The sequence below is a fragment of the Cetorhinus maximus genome, chromosome 4 (genome assembly GCF_964194155.1).
Source record: "Cetorhinus maximus chromosome 4, sCetMax3.hap1.1, whole genome shotgun sequence".
NCBI classification, from domain to species: Eukaryota; Metazoa; Chordata; class Chondrichthyes; order Lamniformes; family Cetorhinidae; genus Cetorhinus; species Cetorhinus maximus.
In genome coordinates, this window is record NC_135882.1 from 158,143,797 (window position 1) to 158,163,152 (window position 19,356).

Below are 19,356 nucleotides of genomic sequence, written 5' to 3' on the forward strand. Positions count from 1 at the left end.
AAGGTTGAGTTAGATGGATTTTTCACTGATAAGGGAGTCAAGGAATATGGAAGGTAGGCACGAAAGTAGAGTTGAGGCCACAATCAGATCAGCCATGAAATGGCAGAGCAGGCTAGAGGGGCCAAATGGCCTACTCCAAATTGTATGTTTCTATATCTGTACTGCTCCAATTCTGACCTCCTGAGCATCCCTGGTTTTTATTGCTCCACCATTGGCACCAGTACCTTCAGTTCTCAAGGCCCTAAGCTCTAGAATTTCCTCTCTACACTTCACCTCTTTCCAGTTATCAACAGATCGCATGTAACTCTTTCGAGTACAATCACAGTTCTTGGTTTCCGGGAGTGGGACATGAACCCACAACCTTCTGATTCAAAGGCGAGGGTGCTATGAACTGAGCCACAACTGACACCTCCTTTCCTCCTTTAAGATGCTCCTTAAAACCTACCTCTTTGACCATGTTTTTGGCCCTCATGCCTGATATTGAGGTATGTCGCGCCAAATTTCACTTTATAACTCTCCAGCTTGGGATGTTTAACTACCTTAGAGGCACTTACTTAAAAATAGCGAACCCACATATAACAATTGGGTGAAAATCGCGTGCAATCAGCGCCTGGATGCTGCTGCCCCCCCTCCCCCTGCCAAGTGCCTGTTTCAGCGCCCCCTGACGGTTTGTGGCAGTGTTGCATCTCATTAATATTAATGAGCCGTGGGCCGGAGCGTCAGACGGCCCTCGCGGTGCCATGTGGGATACTGGAGGAGTCAGGTCGGGTCCTCCGGGCGCTGGATTGTTGTTGGCGGAAGGGAAGAGGCGGTGACACAGCGGGGGGGGGATCAGCGAGGCCGATGGATCGGACAGCCGGACCCAAGAGGCGAGGGCCCGGAGGCGGAGGCGGCCTGAGCTCCAACTCCCGGTCGCTTTCGGCCAACAGTTTGTCGGCCGGCGGGGCCTCGCCGAAGCCGAGCCCCGCTAGCTCCCGCCGCAGGAGGCAGCCGCCCCGGCCGGCCGACTACAAGCTGCAGGTCATCATCATCGGCAGCCGCGGAGTGGGAAAGACCAGCCTGATGGAGCGCTTCACGGACGACACCTTCAGCGAGGCCTGCAAATCCACCGTGGGTAGGTGTGGTTTTGGTTTGGGGGGAGAGAGAGAGAAGGAGGCGGCTCCCTGGGGCACCCAGTGTCTAGGCCCCCACCCCCAATACCCCCCCCCCCCTGCCACCCAGTGCCCAGGGCTGCCTCCTGCCCCCTTACCCTGGAAGGTGGGTGTTCTTGTTTACCCTTGTTACATTGAGTCAGCACCACAACCCCGCATTTCACCCTGCCTGTGTCTGCAAAGAGCATTTTTTAGCTCCCAGCAGCAGTGGAGAGGGGGGACACGGGAGAGGGGGAACCAACACTTTTTTTCCTTTTGGCTTGAATTCTTTTTTTCTCTGAAGTGCCAATGCTAGAGGTTTTGTGGGTGGTCGTGGCATCTTTGCCTTACTTCTCTCCAAGTTGATTTTAATCACTCTGCCATTGATGGCACTTGCTGATGCCCTAAACTCTGGATTTCCTGGCTAAACCTCTCTACTTTCCCTCCTTTAAGACACTCCTTAAATCCTACCTCTTTTTGATTCAGATACCTCCTTATGTAACTTGGTGTCAAATTTTATTTGGTAAAGCTCCTGTCAAGTGCCTTGGGGTGTTTTACTTTGTTAAAAATGTGAGATGACTGATAACTGTTGGTGACTCTATTTCCTAACACCCACATGTAATAAGCATCTATCCACATTATTGTGAAGTTTTATAAACGTGTTTGCATTCCAGTAATCTGGAATGGGGGTTAGTGCCCTGATTTTGTTGCATTTAATTCATGAACTCTTGGATTTATTTTGATAAATGCCTTTGAGTCAATGACCTATTCTGAGATATGGAAGTTCTGTTGCTTCTATATTCCCCAATTCTCTACAATAAAGGATTAAAGGATAACCACAGAGCTGACTGGGAATTGATTACCTTTGACTACTTGGTGAAAAATTCAAAAGCAAAATACTGCAAGTGCTGGAAATCTGAGCCAAAAAACAGAAAATGCTGGAAATACTCAGCTGGTCTGTTAGCATCTGTGAAGAGAAATGAGTTAGTGTTTTAGATGGATGACCCTTCTGATCATTGACCCAAAACGTTAACATTGGTGAAAAGTTCAGTTGGAGTAATCAAACCAATGAGACTAGAATGAGGATAGTGAATTAGATTTGGAAACAATACTTGTCTCTCAACAGTTTAGACATCTACAGTTAATGTAGATTTATTTTACTCTTCTAGAACCTCAAGAATAGGGGACATATATAGCTGAAGGGAAGGAGTGAGAGAGAGAATGATGAATTAATGGTTAAGTGAAGTTTTAGTTTTACAAGCTTGAAGTTGTTAGACGGTTATCAGATCTGTTAAAAATTAATTTACCTAAATGTAGTTAGGGTGTCAGACTCATTGTGGACTAAAGATGCTTCTTATTGACAACAGTTGTATCCCCTGTAAAGAACTCATAGAATGGGATCTGAAGCTGGATTGGGTACATGGAAGCAACATGGACTGACTTACACAGTGCAATTTATTGCGCCCCTCTCTGAGTGTCACGAGTTACGATGTGGCAGCTGTTTATTCCACACAAGTAGCTTAAGTTAAGGCTGCAATTCCAACGATTGATAGGTCCATCTGTGCGATTGAAGTGGTTTATCAGCTCAGGGTCCCTTTGTTTTGTAGTAATAGTGGGTCAGATTCAGGTTTGCCTTGTCAGTCACCATCCAGAGCCATCTGAACTTCAGCTTCTCAGATCATCTGAATTCCAGGGCTGGCTGAAACTCAGGAAACTCAGCTAAGCTACTGCTCAAGACATGGAGTAAGGCCAGATACCAACTTCAAACTCTATCTTTTGAAATAGCAACAGTGGCACTCCACTGACCACTGCTGCTATATCTGATTAGCAGCACAGGGACTTTATTGAAGCAAAGTCTTTGTCAGGGCTTTGCACAGAGCTGGAGTTCAGCAGTTATGTAGAAATTGAAACCTGTCGAATCCCTAACCTCCCACCCGCCCCTCCTTACTGACATTAGTCTGAAGCCCAGTGAATCAAATGTAGGAAAATTATTTGACCATCTCATCAGTAGCCAGTGAGATTGCTAGTGCAAATTTACAAGGTCACATGTTTGAGATTGCTCAAAAATGGACTCTCCAACAGAGTAGATTAATTCTGAGTCAACAAAGGCCTAATGAAAGCAGCCTCATGTTTAATATAAGATGGTTATATTAGAATGTTTTGCAGCTGCCACCTACAATATCTCAATGTGTAATTAAAATCTAAAGAGTGAAGAAGCACATCTGCTATTCAGAATAAAAGATTGAACGTCACTGATGTATCCTAAAAAATGAGGTACACTGGATCTGCTCAGACTACACAATTTAAATTCTATCCACGCTGTCATGACACTTCACAATAATATGAGCTTCAAGTCCAGAATTTTGGGAGAGGCTGAAGCCTTTGAAGCATTGTAAACATTAGAAACATGGGAGAATTCAATGGTTAAATATAATCATCTTATTGTGAAAGATGTATTTTTAAAAGCTTGGCTAATACATTTGGACATTAGATATTTGATTTGCCTGGCTGTGGATGGATATTGTGGAGGGATACATATTTCCCTCCATAAGGATTGTGAAATAAAAATATGTGAAATACTCAGCAGGTCAGACAGCATCTTTAGAGAGAGAAACAGAGTCAATGTTTCAGGTCGATGACCTTTCATCACATCTAGCAGATATTGTGGTAGCGGGCAGGGTGGGTGCAGAGAACAAATGGGTAGATATCTTAGGGTGGAAGACAAGAGTGATTAAGTGACAAAAGGGTTGGTGGTGTGACCAAGAGGGAATAGTGATGGGACAAATAAAGAAACAAAAGATGAGTCTAGATAAACTGTAAATGGTACAGCAGAACCATGACTAACACCTGCTGTCTGACGAAATGGGAACAGTTGTTACAACGTGAAGTTGTTGAACTCTTGAGTAATTGTGGAAACTCAAGTGTTCAGATTGGCGGCAACCTGATTGTCAGACTGTGTATAATCAGGTGACTTCTTCACCTAGGCATTTCTATTATGTGAACACAAAAATACTGATGGAAGAGGTTGACACTGAAAGTATGGCAACATCTACGATGGCCCAAGGTGCTTCACAGGACTGTAATCAGACAAAAACTGAGGCACAGCCAAAGGAGATATTAGTACAAAAATAAAAATACCTGAAAAAACTCAGCAGGTCTGACAGCATCTGCGGAGAGGAACACAGTTAACGTTTCAAGTCTGTATGACTCTTCAACAGAACTAAGGAAAAATAGAAAAGAGGTGAAATATAAGCTGGTTTAAGGGGGGTGGGACAGGTAGAGCTGGATAGAGGGCCAGTGATAGGTGGAGATAACCATAAGATGTCATAGACAAAAGGACAAAGAGGTGTTGAAGGTGGTGATATTATCTAAGGAATGTGCTAATAAGTGACATTAAGGGGAGAAAGCAGGACAAGCAAGGTACAGATAGCCCTAGTGGGAGTGGGGTGGGGGGAAGGGATCGAAATAGTCTAAAAGGTAGAGATAAAACAATGGATGGAAATACATTTAAAAATAATGGAAATAGGTGGGAAAAGAAAAATCTATATAAATTATTGGAAAAGGGGGGGATCAGAAAGGGGGTGGGGATGGAGGAGAGAGTACATGATCTAAAATTGTTGAACTCAATATTCAGTCTGGAAGGCTGTAAAATGCCTAGTCGGAAGATGAGGTGCTCTTCCTCTAGTTTGCGTTGAGCTTCACTGGAACAATGCAGCAGGCCAAGGACGGACATGTGGGCATGAGAGCAGGGTGGAGTGTTGAAATGGCAAGCGACAGGGAGGTCTGGGTCATGCTTGCGGACAGACCGAAGGTGTTCCGCAAAGCGGTCACCCAGTCTGCGTTTGGTGTCTCCAATGTAGAGGAAACCGCATTGGGAGCAGCGAATGCAGTAGACTAAATTGAGGGAAGTGCATGTGAAATGCTGCTTCACTTGAAAGGATTGTTTGGGCCCTTGGACGGTGAGGAGAGGGGGAAGTAAAGGGGCAGGTGTTGCACCTTCTGCGGTTGCGTGGGAAGGTGCCATGGGAGGGGGTTGAGGTGTACTTTTTAAAAAGCCAAGTGTATCCAAAAGAAAAACTCCAAATATTCTGATTTACTCTTTATCCTTTTCATGGGATTTCAGCATCACTATCAAGGCCAGCATTTGTTGTCCATCCCGATTGCCCTTGAACTGAGGGCAATTAAGAGTCAACCACATTACTGTGGATCTGGAATCACATGTAGGCCAGGCCAGGTAAGGATGGCAGATTTCCTACCATAAAGGACATTAGTGAGCCAGACGGATTTTTACAATAATCAATGATAGTTTCACGGTTGCCATTCTTGAGACTAGCTTTATATTCCAGATTTATTAATTGAATTTAAATGCTGCCAACTGTCATGGTGGGATTTGACCCCATGTCCCCAGAGCATTTGGTTGGGTCTCTGGATTACAAGTCCAGTAACATTACCACTACCCCACCGTCTGTCCCAAATGAATGAATATGAATTTGGTTATGTTTGGTTTTTGTTGCCCCAAATTCTTAACTGTAACAAGATTCCACTGTAATTGCAAATTCATTGCTTCATATTTCAGCACAAACTTCAGTGCTTCAGTAAACCCTTTCCACGCAATGGAATTAAGTATACAGACTAATTGTACCTTAATGTGCAAACTGTCGATCTTTGTCTTGAAAATTTCATTTATTTAAGACTGTGCTTCCTTCTTCTGAATTTCCTCAACAACGGAAGTAATTTAGCTTGTCTAATCCTGTTATCATTTTAAGCACCTCCATTAAATCTTCTAAACTCAAGAGAATACAAGCCAGGTTTATGACAGTTGTTCCCATAAAGTAAGCCTTTAAGCCCACGTATAATCTGGTGAATTTTCCAAGGCCAACATACCTTTCCTGAGGTTCAGTGCCCAAAAGATGGGGTTTGAGCAAGGATCTGTGCAACTAAAGCTTTACTTCCTCACTTTGGCGTTCCTTAACTCTATCCATAGTGTTTCACTGCCTGGCCGCATTTACTGAAATCCCTCTTCTGATGTAAGTGTTGCCTTTTTGACCTGGTAAACTGTTTCCTGCTAGGCATGACGCTCCCCTCCTGACCCCCTCCGCCAGCTGATTAAGATTGAGTCTGCAACAATTCCCATTTTTCTGGAATATTTGGAATTTTTCTTTTGGATACACTTGACTTTTTAAAAAGTAACCACTTTCTCAGTGATAATTGGAACAGAACTTTATAATTTTTAGTTTATATTGAGCTGTAAGCATTTATAGTGCTCCATTTTTCTCTTTGCTTGCAAACCTTTTTGTTTTAAGAATGGGCTGCAATTCCAATGATTTGAAGTGCTTTATCAGCTCAAGGTCCCTTTGTTTTGTAGCATTAGTGGGTCAGATTCACTTGTCAGTCACCATCTTGTTTTATTTGTCTACTTGTTTTAATACTTTTCAAAGAATATTTTCAATGTTCCCAAAACCCACTCTCTGTTGTCTTTAATAAAATTTGCTCCATAGTTCACAGCCTTGATCTGATGGTGCATTTGTTCTCCTATCTAAAGACCAAGAGAACAGGAATTGGGTTATACTAACTTGGTAAGCAACGCTATATGTAAAATACCGCGCGTATAAAATCATTCTCTAGGTCGTGCTGTGCAAGAAACATTGACAAATTTTAGCAAGTCTAATTCCATTCCTTTCACTGCACCTGTGCCCTCCAAACTCAATCATTGATTTTTGCTACTCCCTGCATCCCTTGAAGCTAGCAGGCTTTAACAACAGGATGAGGATGGGGGAGGGGAAAAATAAGTGAGAATGTGTTAATGGGATAGAAAGAAGCATTTTTTGCTGAGTGTGCAGTCAATGTCAGATGTTTCTTCCCATTGGTGGCATTCTCCAAGGAGGTCTTCAGGCACTTAACATTGGAGATCCACCTTTTTGGAGATTTCATAACCCACAGTTGAGCCTACATACCTGCAGATGAATAACACTGAAATGGGAGTAGCAGTGGTGGGTCTCTGCTTGAGTGCCAGCCTCATTGGACCAAAAACCGATCAGCTGAGGCTGAAGTAAAGCAGACTATATAAAAGTGAGTACAGCAATGCTATTGATGAGATAAAATTAATGAAAGAAAATGTGACTGACAACCAAAAATAATGTTGGGGAAATAGATGTCTGTGTGTGCAGTAGCACTTGTACTAATGAAAGGAGCAAATCTGACATCCTGAAATTGGCTGAGTATTGGTGGGATTTAAAGGAGCTTTAACTTTCAAACCACCTTTTTAGGAGGAGAGGTAGTTGGGGGAGAAAGAGAAGACGCTTTTCACTGTCCATTCTCCAAACTGATGGTGATTACTGCCACAGGGTAGTGTACAAGTTGGTGTTATCACCTGGGTAGATTTATTTCACTGCTAGAAATTTTGACCTCACTGCCAATCGGCTATGCCATATAAGACTGTAATCAGCTCTGCTTATCAGACACTTAAGTATTTTACTAATGCCTTTGGTTCTCAGTGATTTGCTTTCTTAGATGAGGTACTTTAAAAATATTTTTGGAAATTGGGTAATGCTAACCAAGCTGTATTTATTGCTCAACCCTATTTTCTCTCAGAAGGTGGTGATGGACCATCTGAGCTGCCCACAATCCTTATGATGCTCCCACAGCGGTGTTTGCTGGGGAATTTCAGAGTTTTGACTCTAACAACAAAGGAATGACGCTATATTTTCATTATGACAGTATATAACTTAGAAAAGAGCTTGTGGGTCATGGTGTTCCCATGATGTTGACCCTCTTGTCCATTTTAGCATTCAAGGTATTGGAGATTCGATATACTGTTGAAGTAATCTTGGCGAGTTGCCACAGTGCATCCTGGAGATTGGTTGTGTACGTACTTTGTGCACCAGCACCAGTGTGGGTGGGGTATTAGGTTCAATGCCAGAGGAGTTGATCGAACAGTCTGTTTTATTTTGGATGATATTACAGCTGTACCTATTTATCAGATTATTGATTTGAGCCTCGTTGGCAAAGTATAGCAAGGTCAGGCAGTGAGCCACTTGTGAGAGAACCCAGCCTCTGCCCTGCTCTTGATATTGCTGGTATTATTGAAGCTCAGGATGTTGATGTTGATAAAAACAAAACACTACTGCGGATTCTGTTTTTGTTTTGTTGATGTTGATGTTGGTTTAGTGCTGATGATACTATCCTCAGGAATTCCTGCAGAAATATTCTGATGATTGGCTTCTAATAACCACAACCATCATCCTGTGTCTTGGTTTGGTTCTGATCACTTCTGGGTTTTCTCATAAATCTCAGTTTCTCTAGGGTTCCAGGTGCCCTAGCCATTTGGTTGAATTTGATGTTCTTTTTTATTCTTTCATGGGATGGCAAGGCCAGCATTTGTTGCCCTTCCTAATTGCTCTTGAATTGAGTGGTTTGGTAGGCCATTTCAGTGGACAGTTAAGAGTGAACCACATTGCTGTGGGTCTGGAATCACATGTAGGCCAGACCAGGTAAGGACAGCAGATTTCCTTCCCTAACAGACATTAGTGAACCGGATGGGTTTTTATAACAATTGATGATGGTTTCATGGGGCAGAATTTTACACTGATTGAGCGGGCGCGCGAGATGGTGTTGGGCGAGCATCCCGGCATCATCCTGCGCTCATGCGATATTTCGGACGGCGACATATCGTGCCTGCTGACAATTAACAGGGCAGTTCAGCCCATTAACAGAGCAAATGACTCTGATTTTTCGTGGTCCGTCCAACCTCATAGTTGGCAGACGGGCGAATCGGCCAGATGGTTGTTACATTTTTCATGAAACCTCTTCCAAGGGCGGGGTGAGGTTTCTATTATGAAATAAAAATCTATGGGCAGCACTTTTATCATGCATTTTTTCAGGCGACTGATTGTGATGCTTAAACATTTTTTTCCTGATTTTAAAAACTTTATTTAATGCTTTTCGGGTCTTGAGCTCCCTAAGGCAGCTCACTGCCTTCAGGGAGCTTTCTGTCAGTGCTTGCCCGCGCCCACACTGACGTCAGCGCTCACCCTCCTTCTGTCTCTACCCCGACAGCACTGAGCTTCTCAGCACACGCTGCCGTGAAATCACAGTCGGCAGTCCATTTCCCGGCCGATCGACCTAAAATTTCTCCTCATGATCACCATTACTGAGACCAGCTTTATATTCCAGATTTATTAATTGAATTCAAATTCTGCCAGTTGTCATGGTGGGATTTGAACCCATGTCTCCAGAGCATTAACCTGAGCCTGTGGATTACTCATCCAGTGACATTACCACTATGCCACTTTCTTCCCTATGATGATTTGTTGAGCATTGCTAGTACATAGAAGTGCTTTAATTTGTAAAGTATTACTTTCAACAACTTGCTTGCATTGCTGATGCACCCATACTTTAAATAGTGTTGGGCCATTATTTAGGTATTTTCCTTCCCTATTTTGTCCCGTTGACCCAAGTAAAGGTTCTAGGTATAGTTAAATATCTTGTGGTAATATAAAGTTAGCACTTTTTTTCCCAAAATGATTACTACATTTAAGCCATAACACTTTGATACATAGTCCATTTTGTTTCTAGCTAAGCTTAATTCTGAGTAGCCTAACAGCTACATGTCATTCTGTTCTGGAGTTCTGGCGGTTGTGAAGCTCTCCAGTGTTCTTTTACCTCTGAGGGATGCTGTAATTAATTTCCACAGAGCATGCACCATTTTTCAATTGCATCCGAAGTTCTAAAACACATTAACAGCTAAGCATCTACTACATACCAACTATTTTCTCTAAAATGGACACGCAGGTGTTATTGCATTTGGTATCTTTTATTTTCTTTATTCTTTCATGGGATGTGAGCATCATTGGCAAGTCCAGCATTTGCTGCCCATCCCAAATTTCCCTTGAGCTGGATGGTTTACTAGGCCATTTCAGAGAGCAGTTAAGAGTCAACCACGTTGCTGTGGGTATGAAGTCACATGTAGGCCAGGCCAGGTGAGGATGGTAGATTTCCTTCCCTCAAGGACATTAGTGAACCAGATGCGTTTTTACAATATGGGTTTTTACCGTGGAAATAAAATTTAGATTCTGTGCAACATATTCTATACGTTAAAATTTAAAGTGAATGCCGAGACCTTTGGTAAATCACCCGATAGTCAGCAGCGGGTCATGCAGTGCCATGTAAGAAGTTTATTCCAGTCAAAAGGTGATGGAGTTCCCTGGTTTCAGCCCTAACAAGTGACTTTTGTAATATATCCTGTATTTTAATTTACGGCACTAGTATTTCACTTATACATTTAAGGTGTCATAACTGATAGTGCTGATAAAAGTTACTAAAATATTTATTATGTAACATCATGCTCTAAATTAGAGTGCATGCATTTCATCCGCCTGGACAGTGTATGTGCAGAAAGTTATAGTATCTCTCCTAATGTGTTGGGCAGCCTAACCTTTTCCATCCTTCCCATACAGTTATTTTCTTTCACAGCGTGTTTTGTATCCTGTTGGAAATGGTAATTTGTTTGCCTTTTTGCTTTTGAATTCAATCTTGTATTTGCTTTTGCTTCTTATTCCTCCTTTTCCTTTTACTATATTTTGTCTGTAGGTGTTGATTTTAAAATCAAAACAGTAGAACTAAGAGGAAAGAAAATTAGATTACAAATCTGGTAAGTGACCTACATGTCTCCAGCCATTGACTTGTTCACATTCCTCTTCCATTACTCCTCACTGATGAAATTTCTCTTACAAGCTCATTCTTGGCATTGGCTGGTTTTCTACTCTTGATGAGAGCTTGTGCAGTAATGTTTTGTGGCAATATACTATCTGATACAGCCCTAAACATTTTGAGACCAATTGGGATATCAGCATATTGTACACCAACTTTAATTTTTTTTTAAAAAAACACTGACTGAAGATGGATTTTTACTTATTTTATCTGTTGTAAATTGCTTCCATAGCTATAGTAAATAGTTTGAGGATTAACCTAGATTTTCAAACTGAGGTTTTATTTCCATCTCTTCCTTATGCAGTGTGCTTCACATTGGTTATGTTTACGTCACCTTAAAAGATCTGAGGCAAGGGAATATCAACAGTGTCCTGGACAGAGTGTTATGTTCTGTTTACATTCTTAACATTCCTTTAGCATGCGCCCTCAGCAGTCATTTCATGTTGTCCCTCTGCCACAACGCTCTCATCTTTAGACTGGGTGCCTTGTTTTCAAGCCCCCTTAGCTGCATCTCGAATCAGCCATTGTGAAGCCAGACCACTAGCCTGCCCCTTGTTCTGGTCCCCAGGTCACTCGTGTAACATTTCCTATTTTGTGTCCCAATGTTGTGGAAGAAAGAGAAAAGATTATCTTGACTTGCCTTTAGTAGCAGAAACTGTGCTTTCTGTTTGTGAAAGATATGGTATGTCTACCTGGACAGTAAAAGCAGAAACCAATAGCATGAAAACATGAGAGAGCACCTTAAAATTTAAAATAACCTGTGTTCCGTTAGAATCAATTCTTCCTGCTAATTCAGGTAATGTCTTTATTCCTTTTTTTGAGCCGTAGCAGTCCTAATTAAAAGTCACATAACTCAAATTATCGAATAATCGAATTATTGTGGGCAAAGAAATACTTCTGTTTGTCAGGGGTAAACAATATTCAAAAGTTAAGAATTTGCAAACAACAGAAAACAAGAACTGCCTTGTCTGTCTTTGAAGAGTATAAACCACCTGTGCCAATGTTGAGTGTTCCTTGGTCTTATTTAACACAAAGCATCTAATAAACTTGCAGGGCCACTGCTGCTGTATGCACTAATATATGGTGCGTAGGATTCCAGTCTTCCTAAATGACATCTGGCTGCCATACTGCCCCATCAGTGAGAATGAGTAATGCAAATATTCTGGCAGATAAAGTCTGTGTGACACATGGTTTGTTGTCAGTTGTCTTTGTTGTCATGCACTCTTTTGAACGGTTATAAAAAGATTACTAACACCCCTCACCCCCCAACCCTGCCACCCACCCCCCAACTTCCCAGCAGGACCTTGGCTTCGGATTGCTGCGTCACTCTTGAGATTCCTTATTCATCCATAGTCTTCAGTTAACAGTAGTCTAATTTCTAACTGTCTGTGTGTTCTCATCCCTCATCTGTGTGACTCTTAAGATCTGGCTGCAAGAGGCTGGCAAATAATAGCACTGTATCTACGGGAGCTTATGGAGGTAAAATGTACTACTTTATTCAAGCTGTGTTGTGTATTTGATAATACTGACCACTTGTGTTTATCCTTCTGCACCATCCAGGTCAAAATAAAGTTATTGAACTTAATAAAACTCTTTGGATTCTTTACCTGTCAAGCTAAACAAAATTAAATTCATGAACAACATTGAAGCCCTTTTTCTAACAATTTTTAAAGTTAAATGGTATTGGCCATCAATGCTGTAATGATTCATCCAAAGAAACCTTGTGCTCCTAATAATCTACGGCAATGTTTTATATATTCACTTAGCCTTTAACAAACTGATATTTATCAGCTGCTGAATATCTGGATGAATACTGTTCTGACCAAAATACTTTAATAAACCAGACATTTTATGGATTTTAATACTAAAAGGATTACGAGAATCTCTATTGCAGAGTTCTGGACTCTGCAATAGACTGCAGAACTCAATGTTTTGATTAGGATGGTGGCAGGGAGAAATGAACCAACTGGATAATGTACAAGAATGGATGTACTTCTTTGATATACCCAACTGTAAATATTCTTGATTTTTTTTTTTTAAATCACTTTTTTCTTCAGGGACACAGCAGGACAGGAGAGGTTCAACAGCATTACTTCAGCGTACTACAGGAGTGCCAAGGGAATTATCTTAGTGTATGACATTACTAAAAAAGAAACTTTTGAAGATGTACCAAAATGGATGAAAATGATTGACAAGGTAATGAAGATGTAGTTTTGCACATTCTTTGTAGTGTTAGTCCAAATGGTTTAAACGAATGAAAAGTGTTTTAAGGCTCTTAAAATTTCTATAGTTTGTAGTACTAAGTCAGTAGATGGGAATTTTCCAAATAAATTATAAAATTTCAAGATCTATACTGTTTGAGTCAGGCAATATATTTTCCTTTGATTTTAGTTGGTATTTAAAGAAAAAAATAGCTGGGCAGGAGTGCCTTTTAAGTCTGGACTGGTGAAAATTTCCACTTTACCAGCAAAATCTATTGGTTAATTGCATTTTTACCCATGTTTTATGATGGAACCACAGTTTGCATTTGCCTAGTGGTATAGGTAACAATTGCAGCCTGATGTAATATCTCTTTTTATAACACAATGACTGGCACAATAATAGCCCTCACCATCATAACCATAGAGGATTTCTAAATTAAGGGCACTGCTGATGAGTGGCCAAGGAGGATGGCTTGTGTGTAACTTTTGACTTAAGGCTTGTGTATGTAGAAATTTTCATTTTCCCCCTGTCTTCCCCTCCCAACAGTCTTCAAAAAAGACTTGCTGGTCACATTTATCAGCATAATGAGAGAAAGAGCAGCAAATGATTCAAGTTCAAATGTAACAACTCTAAATAATTGTTTTTTAAGTAACGTCAGAATGTTGTTAGAATGGTATTGTATCGCTTGCAGAACTGAAATTGTAGCCTCTGCACAATGCCGGGCATCCCTTCTCTGTTTTCATCTGCAGAGTAATTGTTCACTCAACCTTCATGGTGCAACTTTGTATTGGAAAAATGATATCTTTATTTACCATAATAACCATCATTGTGCGCTTGAGCCAAGTGAAATTGCTGTTAGTTCAGGAGTAATTGGCAGTTTTATATGATAGAATTGCTGCTACAACAAATATTTATATAGTACCTTTAATGAAACATCCCAAGCACTTCACAGGAACATTATCAAACAATACACCACTGAGCCACATGAGATATTAAATCAGATGACCAATACTTGGTCAGAGATAGGGGCTTTAAATAGTATCTTAAAGGAGGAAAGATGAGATGAAGAGCTATTGGGGGGGTATTTTAAGCTTGGGGCCTGGGCAGCTGAAGGCGAGGCCACCAAAGGTGGAACAATTAAAATTGGGGATGTACAAGAAGCCAAAATTAGGGGACCACAGATAGCCCGAAGGGTTGTGGGGCTGGAGGAGATTAGAGATAGGGAGAGGCGAGACCGTGGAAGGATTTGAAAATAAGGAAGAGAATTTTAAAACCCAAATTTTGATTGACCGTCATTCACTTCCAGTCAGAGAGCACAGGGGTCATAGGGGAACAGGACTTCCTGCAAGTTATGACACAGGCAGCAGAGCTTTGGATGACCTCCAGTTTACTGAAGGTAGAATGTGGGGACCAGCAAGGACTGCACTGGAATAGTTAAATCTAGAGGTAACATAGACATGAATGAGGGTTTCAGCAGCAGATGAGCTGAGATGGGTGCAGTCAGGTGATGTTAGAGGTGAAATATGTGTTCTCATTGAAGGCATGAATATGAGATTGGAAGCTTGTCTCGGGACCAACTGTGAGACCAAGATTGTGAACAGATTGGTTTAATCTCGGACTGGTGCCAGGGAGAGGAATGGAGACAGTAGCGAAGGAATGGATAAAGGCAAAATACTGCGGATGCTGGAAATCTGAAATAAAAGCAAAAAATGCTGGAAAAACTCAGCAGGTCTGATAGCATCTGTGGAGAGAAAGACAGAGTTAACGTTTCGAGTCCGTATGACTCTTCAGAGTTAAGGGAAATAGAAATGTGGTGAAATGTATACTGTTTAAGGGAGGTGGAACACGTGAAGGTGGATAGAAGGCCAGTGATAGGTGGAGGCAAAGGAGAGATTGAGAAAGATGCCATAAACAAAAGGTCAAAGTGTTGTTAATAGTGGTGGTACTGGCTAAAGGAGGTGCTAATGGTGACATTAAGAGTGGAAAGCAGAATGTGATAATGGCAGGACTCTGGAAAGTGACAGATGGCCCTCGTGGGGTGGGGTGGGGGGAAGGAGACGGTTTTGGGGAAAATAGATCGAAAAGGCTAGAAGCTGGGGATAAAACAATGAATACAAATGGAAATAAATTTTTTAAATAATAATAATGAAAATAAGTGGGGGAAAAATACATAAATAAATCATTTTAGAACATTGGAAGATCTCTTGATCAAAGTCATCCAAACAGTATAACTGGTCATTTATGTTTTGCTGTAGAGAAATTTTGTTTTTGCCTATGGTTTTGCCTACATTGTCAGTTGTTGAAATTAAATAACTTGAATATGGCAGCATAGAGACAATGTTACTGGACTAGTAATCCAGAGGTAAAAACAAAAAGCTACTGCGGATGCTGGAAATCCAAAACAAAAACAGAATTACCTGGAAAAACTCAGCAGGTCTGGCAGCATCGGTGGAGAAGAAAAGAGTTGACGTTTCGAGTCACTAAGGTGGGGCCCCCACCTTAAACCAGCTTATATTTCACCCCTCTCCTAACTATACTTCAGTTCTGTTGAAGGGTCATGTTGGACTCGAAACGTCAACTCTTTTCTCCACCGATGCTGCCAGACCTGCTGAGTTTTTCCAGGTAATTCTGTTTTTGTTTTAGTAATCCAGAGGCCTGGGCAAATGGTCCAGTGACATGAGTTCAAATCTCACCGTGGCAGCTGGGAAATGTAAATTTAGTTAGTTAAAAATAAATCTGGAATAGAAAAGGAAACTACCAGATTGCCCCAGAAACCCATTTGGTTCACCAGTGTCCTTTAGGGAAGGAAATCTGCTGTCCTTACCTTGTATATGATTTTAGACTCTCAGCAATGTGGTTGACCCTTAACTGCCCTCTGAAATAGCCTGGCAAGCCATTCAGTTGTCTCAAGTGATGGGCAGTAAATGCTCAGCTTGCCAGTGAATCACATGAATGAATAAAAAATAAACAAATAATGAAAGGATGCAAGGTGTTTTGGGATTTCCTCAGAATAGGTACGCTATAAATATAAGTCCTTATTTTATTGTTTTTTCATGGGATGTGGGTGTTGCTGGATCGGCCAGCACTTTTTGCTTGCCCATCCCTAATTGCTTTCGAGGAGGTGTTGGTGAGCTCAGACTCATAGACATTTACAGCACAGAAGGAGGCCGTTTGACCCATCGTGTCTGTGCCGGTCAACAAAGATCTGACTACACCAATCCCATTTTCCAGCACTTGGCCTACAGCCCTGGAGGCTATGGCAATACAAGTGAATATCTAAATACTTCTTAAATGTTATGAGAGTCTCTAACTCAACCACCTTTTCAGGCAGTGAGTTCCAGACTCCCACCAACCTCTGGGTGAAAAAAATTCTCCTCAACGCCCTCTTAGCCTTCTACCTCTTACCTTAAATTTATGCCCCTGGTTATTGACCCTTCTACCAATGGAAAAAATGCCTTCCTATCCACCCTATCTATGCCCCTCATAATCTTATACACTTCTTTCAGGTCCCCTCTCAACCTTCGCTGCTCCAAGGAAACCAACTCCAGCCTATCCAATCTTTTCTCATAGCTCAGACCCTCCAGCCCAGATAGCATCCTGGTAAATCTCTTCTGCACCCTCTCCAGTGCAATCACATCCTTCCTATAATGTGGTGACCAGAACTGCGCACAGTACTCCAGTTGTGGCTTAACCAGCGTTTTATATAGTTTCAGCATAATCTCCCTGCTCTTGTAATCCTACCTCAGCTAATAAAGGCAAGTATCCCATATGCTTTCTTAACCACCTTATTTACCTGCCCTGCTACCTTCAGGGATCTGTGGATATGCACACCAAGGTCCCTCTGATCTTCAGTACTTTCCAAGGTCCTACCATTTGTAGTGTAATCCCTTGCCTTGTTAGCCCTCCCCAAGTGCATTACCTCACACTTTTCTGGGTTGAATTCCATTTGCCAATGCTTTGCCCACCTGACCAATCCATTGATATCCTCCTGCAGTTTATAAGACTATACTCCTCACTATTTACCACCCTACTAATTTTCGTGTCATCTGCAAATTTCTTGACCATACCCTCTACATTTAAGTCCAAATCGTTTATGTACACCACAAACAACAAGGGCCCCAGCACCGAGCCCTGCGGAACCCCACTGGAAACAGACTTCCAGTCACGGAAACATCTCTCTACCATCACCCTCTGCTTTCTGCCTCTCAGCCAATTTTGGATCCAACATGCCACTTTGCCTTGGATCCCATGGGCTCTTACTTTCTTGACCAGTCTGCCATGAGGGACCTTATCAAAAGCTTTGCTAAAGCCCATGTAGACCACATCAAATGCATTACCCTCACCAGCACTGCCATCTTGAATTGCTGTAGTCCATGTGGTGTAGGTACACCCACAGTGCTGTTTAGTAAGGGAGTTCCAGGATTTGACCCAGCCACACTGAAGGAACGGCGACTATAGTTCCATGTCTGGATGATGTGTAGATTGGAGGGAATTTACAGATGATGGTGTCCCCATACATTTGCTGCCCTTGTCCTACAAAGTGGTAGAGGTCGTGGGTTTGGAAGGTGCTGTCGAAGGAGCCTTGGTGAGTTGCTGCAGTGCATCTTGTAGATGGAACACACTGCTGCCACTGTGTGTTGGCAGTGGAGGGAGTGGATGTTGGAGGTGGTGGATGGAGTGCCAATCAAGTGGGTTGCTTTGTCCTGGATGGCTTTCTTTAGGATAACTTTAAGGAAATTAAATTAGGAGGAACAAAACAAGGTTATTTTTAGCTGACTAGGGAATGGCCACTGATGGTTTTTGAGTGCCCAAGTAGATGTGCCAACTAGAAGTTGGTGACTTTCATTCTCTTGTTTGTTTGACTTGTACTCATTTTACACACACCTAGTGTCAGTAAGATTCTAATGTTGCTAATTTTGCAGGTTACTGAAGCTGTGCAACAAAATGGCCCAAGTCTTTCTACCCATTCTGATTAATTTTGTTTTACTCATTTGTGGGACATGGGTGTTGCTGGCTAGAACAGCATTTATTGCCCATCCCTAATTGCCCTTGTTCATAGGGCATTTAAGAGTCAACCACATTGCTGTGGGTTTGGAGTCACATGTCGGCCAGACTAGATAAGGATGGCAGATTTCCTTCTCTAAAGGACATTAGTGAACCAGATGGGACTTTACAACAATCAGCAATGATTTCATGGTGATTGTTGAACTTTTTTTAAGTTCCAGGTTTATACAGTCCTTGTATATATTCCACCACACTTTACTCCAAACAAATATTCATTTACTTGTTTTGTGATACACAGTATGCTTCAGAAGATGCAGAGCTACTATTAGTGGGAAATAAGTTAGATTGTGAAGTTGACCGAGATATCTCTCGACAGCAGGGAGAAAAGGTAAGAATCAATCCTAAAATATGACTCAGTTATGATGGAGGACATCCCAGAGTAACTCTGGTCGGTAAGTTCTTTGTTTAAAATCTTGCTCAAACTGTAACCCCAAGGAGTTAATGCTAGTGTTTACCATTGTCATAGAAAATGAGATATTCTGGCAAAAGTACATACAGAGATCACAAGATAATTAAGATGAGGAAGGCTATTTGGCCTTTTTCCTTGCAGAGACATTCAGTTGTAAAAACATGTTTGGATTTTCAATTCTGTTACAATCCCTGCATGTCTGTCCTGTATATTGATCACACACACTGAAGTAGAATTTCCAAACCTCAGTCCTAAATCTATCTTTATCTTGATTCTGTGTACTCTTCTCCTATGCTCAGATTTTAATCTTAATATTCTGGATGAACCTTTTTCATTCTTTTACTTGTTTTATATGTCTCGGTGCTGTGCTGTCACTCCTGGTATGCATTATGAATTTGATCATTATTACTTCTGACTTGTATTCTGCTGTTCTGACCATCTTTAGCCAAAAGTGCCAAGTGGTTTCCTACTGAGGTCCCCGGGATCATAGATGCTAGTCTTCAGCCAATTCGAGTTACTCCATGTGATATCAAGAAACAGCTGAAGGCATTGGATACTGCAAAGGCTATGAGCACTTACAATATCCCAACAGTACTACTGAAGACTTGTCCTCCAGAACTAGGTACCCTTCTAGCCAAGCTGTTCCAATACAGCTGTAACACTGACATCTACCCAATAATGTGGAAAACTTCCCAGGCATATCCTATGTACAAAAAGCAGGGCAACTCCAATCCAGCCAATTGCCACCCTATCAGTCTACTGTTGATCATTGGCAAAGTGATGGAAAGTGTTGACGTTTATATCCAATGGCACTTATTCACCAATAACCTGCTCACTGATGCT

General features: G+C 41.7%; 1 protein-coding gene across 1 annotated transcript in view; it reads left to right on the plus strand.

The window, feature by feature from the left end:
* The first annotated feature begins 739 nt into the window (after positions 1 to 739).
* rab12 (RAB12, member RAS oncogene family) overlaps positions 740 to 19,356 on the plus strand; it is a 34,408-nt gene continuing 15,791 nt past the window's right edge. Inside the window, exons 1-4 of the mRNA XM_078541025.1 lie at positions 740 to 1,114; positions 10,719 to 10,779; positions 12,896 to 13,034; positions 18,343 to 18,432. Coding sequence (XP_078397151.1) covers positions 844 to 1,114; positions 10,719 to 10,779; positions 12,896 to 13,034; positions 18,343 to 18,432 — 561 coding nt within the window. The 5' untranslated portion in view covers positions 740 to 843. The remainder of the gene's footprint in view (positions 1,115 to 10,718; positions 10,780 to 12,895; positions 13,035 to 18,342; positions 18,433 to 19,356) is intronic.